The sequence below is a fragment of the Cervus elaphus genome, chromosome 1, assembly GCF_910594005.1.
Source record: "Cervus elaphus chromosome 1, mCerEla1.1, whole genome shotgun sequence".
Classification (NCBI taxonomy): Eukaryota; Metazoa; Chordata; class Mammalia; order Artiodactyla; family Cervidae; genus Cervus; species Cervus elaphus.
In genome coordinates this window covers 62,677,240-62,687,057 of record NC_057815.1, presented here as the reverse complement: position 1 = coordinate 62,687,057, position 9,818 = coordinate 62,677,240, and the positions used below count along the sequence as shown (strand labels likewise).

Below are 9,818 nucleotides of genomic sequence, written 5' to 3'. Positions count from 1 at the left end.
TCATGTTATAGTCCAGGAATGCTTGGGAAAAAAAAATAATCCTGTATTTTCTAAATATATGTATGTTAAAACCTATTTCCTTATGAAAGATGGTGAGTTACTGTACTGCTTAATTTCCAAGATTCCAGCTACAGTATTTAACTATTTGCTTATAAATTTTAACCTGAGTATTCACTGAAACTTCTATCTTTTCTCTGAAGACAATCAGGAATCAAGCCACAGATAAACCATGTGGTGAAGGAGAATGAGACCGCTGCCGCTCTCTAAGGTTGGGCGACCACACAGCAAGGTGTTCAAAGCTGTACCGACGCACTGAGTTGTCATTCATTGATACTGCACCTCTCTGAACAATAGTCACTGTGGACAAATAAGTCTAAACCTGTAGTGCCCACTCTTCTAAAAAAAACAGAAGCAAAACTTGTATTCTTCAGTGCTAAAGTCCCCTGACTACGAGAATTCCCCTTGACTGAGAATAAGTATTTTCATCCCTATTCTTATCTTCAAACAACGCTAGGTTGTGCTATTGCTCAGTTATATTTATCATTCACTTTTTTTTTTTAACTTTTTAGTTTATATTGGGGTGTAGCCGATTAACAATGTTGTGATAGTTTCAGGTAAACAGCAAAGAGACTCAGCCATACACATATATGTAATAATTCTCCCCCAAACACCCCTCCAATCTAGATGTCATTCAAGTCTTAATTAAACCCCATGTACTAATGACTCTAAAAGCACTTATCAAAATTTATTGCATTTATTTGCCTACCATCTATCTTTCTTGAGTGTAAAGACATTTTCATTTTCATAGTTTTATCTGCTTATTCTAGTTGAATTTCTATAAAACACTTAATTTTTACTGAATAAATGAGCAATGTTTAAATCACTTACACACACAAGCTCCTTACTACATCTGGAGCCACATCCCTCCCCATCCCACCTCATCCCACCGCTATTCTCCCTTCTATTTACTCTGTTTATTCAATGTGAATGTTAAAGTGTAGTTTAATGAATAAATAGCTAAAATAAATCTATAATTAATTAATTAAACAAGCACACATATTTACACATATACCCAGAAGCACATGAAATCATAGGCGAAGTCTAAAAAAATCAAAATGCATTCAGTGCTTTAGAACCCAGTTTTTAGAGCCAAATGTCTTGAATTTTCACTTAATCTATGCCTTTTTTTTTCATTACTAAACAAATAACTTGATTTCTCTAAAATTTCTGCTTCCTCATAGAGGAAGATGTTCTACAGGAGAGTTCTCCTCAGCTCAATGACTGGAAAACATTAAGTTCTCTATAAATACTGACTAGAATATAACACTATTATGATGGGAAACAAGGGCATATATATGTATGGATGACATGTGTGCATGCTCAGTTACTAAGCCAAGTCCGACTCTTTGCAACTCCATGGACTGTAACCCCCAGGCTCCCCTGTCCATGGGATTCTCCAGGCAAGAATACTGGAGTGGGGGCCATTTTCCAATCCAGGGGATCTTAACAACCCAGAGATCGAACCCACATCTCCTTACTGGCAGACAGATTCTTTACCCCTGAACCACCAGGGAAGCTGCTATGGAGGACAGAAAGTGTCAAATCACACAAAAAGCACAAAGTCTGAGTTCACTTTTCTAGATCCAAGCTCTCAGACCATTGGTTTTGGCTGCTGAATTGTATCTGCCTGACACCCTAGTCTTGCTTGTTTTCTTTGTTTTGTAATCCGTTCTCATTTCAACCCTTAGACTTTACAATCTGGCTCCCAGGCCTGTGGACTAGCTCAGGAGGAAAGCTGGACTGAGCCCACCTTGTCTTCGCTTGCTCCTGCTCTGAGGTCCTCTGTGTGTCTTTCAGTCAGTCTGCCCCAGGATCCGGCCTGAGCTGTGCCTGTGGCTTTCCAATCATAACTGCCCTGCCCCCCAAATCCTGCCCTGCTCACCAATCCCCAGCTCCTTCATGAAAATGGACAGAAATGACACTCTCAAGGGGCCAGTCTTCTTCTTTCTTTCCTGGGCCTTCAGAGGGGGCTCTCTGGCTCTGGACAGCTGAGAGACAGCAGACACTAATCCAATCATTGACTTGTGGGAGGCCCCATGAGACTCTTCCCAGGGGGTCTAGCTCATAAGGTTCTGAGGTCCCAAAGGCTGGGGTGGACTGAGTCCCTGCAGGCTCAGGTCTTCCAGGAGAATCAGTGGCTCAAGGAGTCTAATCTCCTGGAGCTTTCAAAATGGCCACGAAAAACATCTACAGTGATATTCTCCATATTTCTTTTTTAAGTGTGTGTATGTATATGTATACACACACACATACATATAGACTACTTTTTGACCCATTCTTCTAGAAAAGGAAATCTAGGTTGTTTCCATATCTTGGCTATTGCGAATAATGCTATAATAAATATTGGAGAGCAGATATCATTTCAAGATACTGATTTTTTTACACTCGACATTATAGCTTTTGTGTATAACTAGGGGCTTCCCAGTTGGCTCAAGTGGTAAAGAATTCTTCTGCCAATGCAGGAGCCACAGGAGACGTGGTTTCAATCCCTGGAAATGAAAGATCCCCTTCAGGAGGAAATGGCAACCCACCCTAGTATTCTTGCCAGGATAATCCTATGGACAGAAGAGCTTCACAGGCTGTAGTCATTGCGGTTGCAAAGAGTGAGGCACAACTGAAGTGACTGAGCATGCATGCATACATACCTACAAGTGGAATTGCTGGACCATATGGTAGTTCTAATTTTATTTTTTGAGAAGCCATCATGCTTTTCCCATAATTGCTGTAACAATTTACATTCTTACTAACAATGTACAAGGGTTTCCTTTTCTACACATCCTCACCAACATTTGTCATCTCTGGTCTTTTGGGTAACAGCTATCCTAACAGGTGTGAAGTTAAATCCTACTGTGGATTTGATTTGTACTTCCTTGATGACTAGAGATGTTGAGTGCCTTTTCATGTGACTGTTGATCATATGTTTTCTTCTTTGGAAAAAAAAAAGTCTTTTCAAGTCTTTAGCCTGTGTTTAATCAGATTAATTTAGTCAATTCATTATTATTATAATCATTTTTAAATTGTATGTGTTCCATCTATATTTTGGGTGTCACCCCTTTCTAAATCTATGGCTTACAAATATTTTCTCCTATTTCATAAGCTCTCTTTTCATTTATATGACTGCTTATTTTTTTTTCTGTACAGAGTCTTTCTAATTTTATGTGATCTCACTAGTTTATTTTTGCTTATTTTACCTGTGTTTTTTTGTGTGTTTGTCATCTAAAAAATTACTGTCAAGACCTAGGTAAAAGCTTTTACCATATGTTTTCTACTATGAGTTTTATAAATTCAAGTCATATATTTAAACCATTAATCCATTTTGAGTGACCTTCCTGATGACCCAGTGGTTAAGATTCTGCTCTTCCATTGCAGGAGGTGAGGGTTAGATCCCTAGTCATGGATCAAAGATCCTGCATACCATGCAGCACAGCCAAAAAAACAAAAAAAGGAAGTCATTAATCCATTTTGATTTAAGTTTTGTGAGTGATGCAACATCAGGATCCAGTTATATGATTTTTCTGTCAGTATCATTTTCCCAACACCATTTATTAAATAGACTATCCTTTCCCTGTTGGTGCCCTTGTGGACCATATATGTGAGGGTTCATTTCTTGGCTTTCTAATCTGTTCCACTGATCCATGTGTCTGCTTTATGTTATTCTATAATCACCATATTGTCTTTATAACTATTGATTTATAATAGGATTTGAAATCAGGAAATGTTTTGATTCCAGCTCTGAACTTTTATCATGAGATTGTTTTCATTCCTTAGTCTTATGTGGTTCCTTGAAAATTTAAGATTATTTTTTCTATGCCTGTGGAAAAAATGGCATTGGAATTTTGACAGGAATTGCACTGAATCTGCAGATGGCTTTGGATTGTATGAACATTTTAACAACATTAGTTCTCCCAATTCAAGAACATTATACACCTTTCCATTTAAAAGACACCCCCACTTTTCAGAAGTTTGCTTTACACCACTTAACTTCTATGAAACACTTAAATTCATAACTGTTTTCACTAACTGAAAAAAATTGGAGGAGGATTATTGCTTTTATCAATAAAGGTGAAAAGGGAAAAGAATGCTCAGCATCAGTTTTGCAGCTAACCGTCATAGAGGAGCGCACACCAAGAGCAGCAGGACTGATACTGCATGAACCTTCCCTGGGAACTATTCTCAGCATCTCAGCATCGCCTTCAGAGCTTTGTACTGTGTCAGTGAGCATTTATGCCTTATCTCAATTATTTTTGCATCCATTAGCAAGTTGTGTCTTAAGGCTTTTTTTGCTTTACTCTATTTTGACTTACCAAAGGTTTCATAAGAATGATCTCCTTTGGAAAATAATTGCAAACAGAACAATGGACAAAAGATAAATCTCCAGAATATATAAGCAGCTCATATAGCTCAATATCAGAGAAACAAACAGCCCAATCAAAAAATGAGCAGAAGACGTACATGGACGTTTCTCCAAAGAAGAAATACAGATGGTCAATAAATACAGGAAAAGGTGCCCAACATTACTCATTATTAGAGAAATGCAAATAAAAATTACAGCAAGATATCACCTCAGATGAAACAGAATGACCATCATTAAAAAAACTACAAGTGATAAATGCTGAAGAGGATGTGGAGAAAAGGAAACGCTTTTGCACTGTTGGTGGGAATGTAAATTGGTACAGCTACTATGAAGAGCAGTATGAAAATTCCTTAACAAACTAGGAATAAAACTACTGTATGACCCAGCAATCCCACTACTGGGCATATATCCTGAGAAAACCACAATTCAAAAAGACCTGTGGACCCCAATATTCATTGCAGCACTATTTACAATAGCCAGGGCATGGAAGCCACCTAGATGTCCATCAACAGATGAATGGATAAAGAAGCTATCGTACATAGACACAGTGGAATATTACTCAGTCATAAAAGGAACGAATTTGAGTCAGTTGCTGTGAGGTGGATTAACCTAGAGCCTGTTATCAGAGTGAAATAAGTCAGAAAGAAAAAACAAATATTACATATTAGCACATATATATGGAATCTAGAAAAATGTACTGATGAACATATTAACAGAGAAGAAATGGAGACACAGAGGTAGAGAATGGAATGCTGGACACAGTGGGGGAAGGAAAGGGTAGGACAAGTTGAGAAACCAGCATTGACATATACACAGTATCATGCAAAATACATAACTAGCAGGAAGCTGCTGTAGAATACAGGGATCCCGGCGTGGTGCTCTGTGATGACCTAGAGGCGGGAGATGGGGTGGGGAAGGGAGGCTGAAGAGGGAAGGAATATATATAATTATAACGGATCCTTGTTGATGTATGGCAAAGACTACCACAGCATTGTAAGGCAATTATCCTCCATAAAAAAAAAAAGAATGTCCTACTTTTGGATAATAGAAAAACCTGTTTGTGTCTTTTTCATTTCTTTTACCAATGTCTTAAAGTTTTCAGTGTACAGGTCTTTTGCCTCCTCTGCCTGATTTATGCTATTCTTCATCCCGACTTGACTGACATCTCATGATTTTCACATTTTTTGGGGGAATATGCAATTTGGCTCAAGGAGGGCTTTCCTAAAAACCTTATTTGAATCTACTTTCCTCTAACAGTCTCTCTCCAAAGGCAATGCATTTTACATTTTGATTTGTCATCAATAAATATAGACGCATCTCTTTCCTATAGATCATGCCATTTTCTTAATATGCAAAATCACTTGTAGACCCTTCTTGCTTTAAATAGCATTTGCTTTTTTAAAATTCTTATGACATTAATATATACTATAAACTTCTCCTAGCTTTTCCATTGTTCATTGGAACATGATTATGTCCCCTTGGTAGAAAACAAAATGGTGACCTTCTCTCTGATCTGCTTGGTCTTGACACCATAAATAATGGGGTTGAGGGCAGGTGGGATAACAATGTAGAGGTTGGCAAACATGATGTGGAAAGTGTGGGAGACATTGTGTCCAAAACGGTGGGCAAGGGTGGAGAAAAAGGCAGGTGTATAAAACATGAGGATGACACAGACATGGGAACCACAGGTGCCCAGTGCCTTCTGGCGGGCTTCTTGGGAGGGGAGGTGGAAGACAGCACAGAGGATGAGTGTGTAAGAAACAGCAATGAGGATCACATCTGAGATGACTGTCATGATGGGAACACAAAAGCCATACCAGATATTGATGGAGATGTCCACACAGGCGAGCCGGGCAACACCTATGTGCTCACAGTATGTGTGTGGTATGATGCGTGTCCTACAGAAAGGTAGGCGTGTGAGCAAGAATACAACTGGCAGGATGATGCAGAAACTACGAAAGGAGATTCCCACCACAATCTTGATGATGGTCTTGGGGGTCAAGATAGTGTTGTATCTCAAGGGAGAACAGATGGCCACATAGCGGTCAAATGCCATGGCCATCAGGATGGCTGAATCCAGGACAAAGCTGTAGTGGAGGAAGAACATTTGTGTGAGGCACCCTGGGAATGTGATTTCTCGGGCCCCAAGCCAAAAGATACTGAGTGTTTTAGGAACACCAGCTGTGGACAAGGTGAGGTCAGTCATGGCCAGCATGGAGAGAAAGAAGAACATGGGTTCATGAAGGCTGCGCTCCACCAAGATGAGGTAGAGAAGGATGCAGTTTCCCACAATGGCTACCATATAGATGATACAGAAGGGAATCCCAATCCACACATGGGCGTGCTCCAGGCCTGGGATCCCCACCAGAATGAAGGGTCTTGGGTTGTCACTGCTCAGGTTGAAAAGGACCATAGTAGACCAGGATGGCACAAGTCCCAGTTCCTGAGGACAGAGGGGGATAAATGTTAGGCTCACTTGAGTCACTCTCACTTCCAACAGCTCATTATATATCCCCCAAAATAAAGTGGCTGTCTAATTATAATTCAAAGTGAGACACTTTTGTATGAAGAAAGATTGTTATGAAGATAGCGGGTACCAGCAGGAGCCAGGTTGTCTCATATATGTTGGAAAGTACAGTCATTCCCTTAAAGAGTTTATCTTATTCACTCTGGTTGCCTCTGATGGTTTACACAGCTTTTCCAAGCAGTATTCCATACTGACATGAATCACTTTTTATCCACAGTATACTGTTGTTACAAACTACCAATTTCCAGGACATATTTTTCTGTGGGTTGGTGGATTACAGTACACATGATATTATGGACATCAGTAGTTAATATTGGCTTCCTCTGTCACTGTTGAATATCAGTCTCTGCCCCCAGCAATTATTCACCCTTTTTCAATTTCATGATGACTGTTGTTCTTCTATTTGTGAGGTCCATACACTTTTTTGCCATTCAAAAACCTAATTCAATTTAGCCAGTACTGCCTGAGTCCCATGCTATACTGGTAAGCAGGTATAACTTAAATTTAAATTTTGCTCCTCCAAAATACTTTTTTCCAGCACTCTGTAAACTATATAGTTGTGTGGTATCCTAATGCTTTACACTTAACAATTTTGGTCAAGATTTCTGTCCAAATGTACAATTATTTCTTTGCAAATACATATTCTATTGGATAAACACATGGGCTCCAGGATAATGACTCTTACATACACACAGACGAGATTTTAGTTCTTAAACTCTCAAGCATCCCTTGATCTATATTTCATTCTTTCATACGTTTTACCATCCTATTTTTACCCACACGCAATCTTACACAATACGGGCATTGGTGGTTCAGTGGTAGAATTCTTGCCTCCCACGCAGGAGATCCCAGTTTGATTTCCAGCCAGTGCATTAGGGTTGTGTTTGATTTGGGCTTCATTGGTGGTTCAGACAGTAAAGAATCCACCAGCAATGTGGGAGACCTGGGTTCAAGCCAAGGTTGGGAGGATCCCTTGGAGAAGGGCATGACAACCCACGCCAGTGTTCTTGCCTGGAGCATCCCCACAGACTGGAGAATCCCATGGACAGAAAAGCTTGGCGGGCTACAGTCCATCGGGTCACAAAGAGTCAGACAGGACTGAGAGACTGAGCACAATCTTACACAAACCCCCTTTTTGCTCTCACACATGAAGGCGCACGTCATACACACATACACTACGAAAAACACAAAGTATTTCATGACAGAATTGTCTCATTGCCATTTCCTTTGTAATTTCCCAAAATATTTACCCTTGAGTTAATTTTTTAAAGACTATGTCCTCAATATTTTGCCATTTGCAGCAACATAAATGGACTTGGTGGGTGTTATGTTGGTGAAATAATTCAGAGAGAGACAAATTCTGTAGGATATAAATTATATGTGGAATATTAAAAAAAAAGAAAAAGAAAAAGCCAACAAACTACTGAATATAACGAAAAAGAAGCTAGCTCACAGATACAGAGATTTCACTAGTGATTACCAGGGGGGAGAAGGGGTAAGGGGCAATACAGTGGTCGGGGAGTAGGAGGTACAAATTATTGTGTGTAAGAGGCTACAAGGATATATTGTACTGCAGGGGGAATACAGCCAATATTTTGTAATGACTGTAAATGAAGTGTAACCACTGAAAATTGTATTAAAAAATGATTCACTTCCCAGGTGGGAATAAACATGAGCTGTTCATTTGAGATCAAGAGAAGGATGGTAGCAGTAGACTCTCAAAACAAGAATGTCCACATACTTAAGCCCACTCATCAAGTTAGGGCTATGGGTTCTTGCCACACATCTAACAGAAATGACCAGAACAATACTTACCTTGGCCATCCTTAATCCAGCAGTTTATCTTTCTAATCACTTGAAGCATGTATCCAAGTACAGGAGACCATCAATTCAGCTTAAAAATCTGAGTTGTTCAGGGAAAAAGTTGTAGCACTCAGTCCATGGCTCCTAGAAAATGGAGCCTTGAGTTTTTCATTCACTCTCTCGTTCTCTCAAAATCATATTTACAACCAAACCTCTTCAAATAACCAGCACTCACCTAGTTTGGTTACTGGGCCAAATGCAGAGCAGAAAGATTATGGTGATAGACACACAAAAAATCTGCAAGAGGACCAGACATATAAACCCAAGAAAAAAAGGGGAGATGGAAGAAAAAGACTGATAGGCTGATTCCCTGTTCTTTCCCCACATGCCCACCGCCCACCTTCCAGCGGCCGTTGTTCAATGCCAAGAAGAGGTAAATAATTAGGGCCTGAGGGCCTCTAACACCCTCTCTTTTTATCCTCAAGAGAAGACTATAAAGATTACACTAACCCTGATGGGGCTTGTGAGCTAACACAACTTCAGGGTATATTAATTATTTTTCTGTGTATTTAATACTCTTTATTTTTACAGGATAATTAGGCATTATCAAAGGCATAGGACTAGAGAGCTACAATTATATAATATGGCTAATCTAATTATAAAGCTTACATATAATTATTAATTTTTATTTTCTGATAAGTTAACACGAAATATGCTTTGTCCTACTAGCACATATTTTTTTTAATTAATTTTTTTTTGAAGGATACTTGCTTTACAGAATTTTTTGTTCTCTGTCAAACCACAACAGGAATCAGCCACAGGTGTACATTTAGCCCCTCCCTTTGGAACCTCCCTCCCATTTCCCTCCCCATCCCACCCCTCGACAGAGCCACTGTTTGAGTTTCCTGAGCCATACAGCAAATTCCCATTGGCTATCTATTTTACATATGGTCATGTAAGCTTCTGTGTTACTCTTTACACACATCTCACCCTCTCCTCCTCTCTTGCTGTGTCCAGAAGCCTTTTCTCCGTGACTGTATCTCCATTGTTGCCCTGTAAATAAATTATTTGGTA

The 9,818-nt window shown here is 39.4% G+C and overlaps 1 protein-coding gene across 1 annotated transcript; it reads right to left on the bottom strand.

Annotated features, from left to right (window-relative positions):
* Window positions 1-5,882: 5,882 nt before the first annotated feature.
* LOC122697909 (olfactory receptor 52H1-like) lies at window positions 5,883-6,839 on the bottom strand. Its single transcript, XM_043908851.1, has one exon. It carries the CDS (start codon window positions 6,825-6,827, stop codon window positions 5,883-5,885), a length of 945 nt encoding a protein of 314 aa, XP_043764786.1. The 5' UTR covers window positions 6,828-6,839.
* Window positions 6,840-9,818: the final 2,979 nt, after the last annotated feature.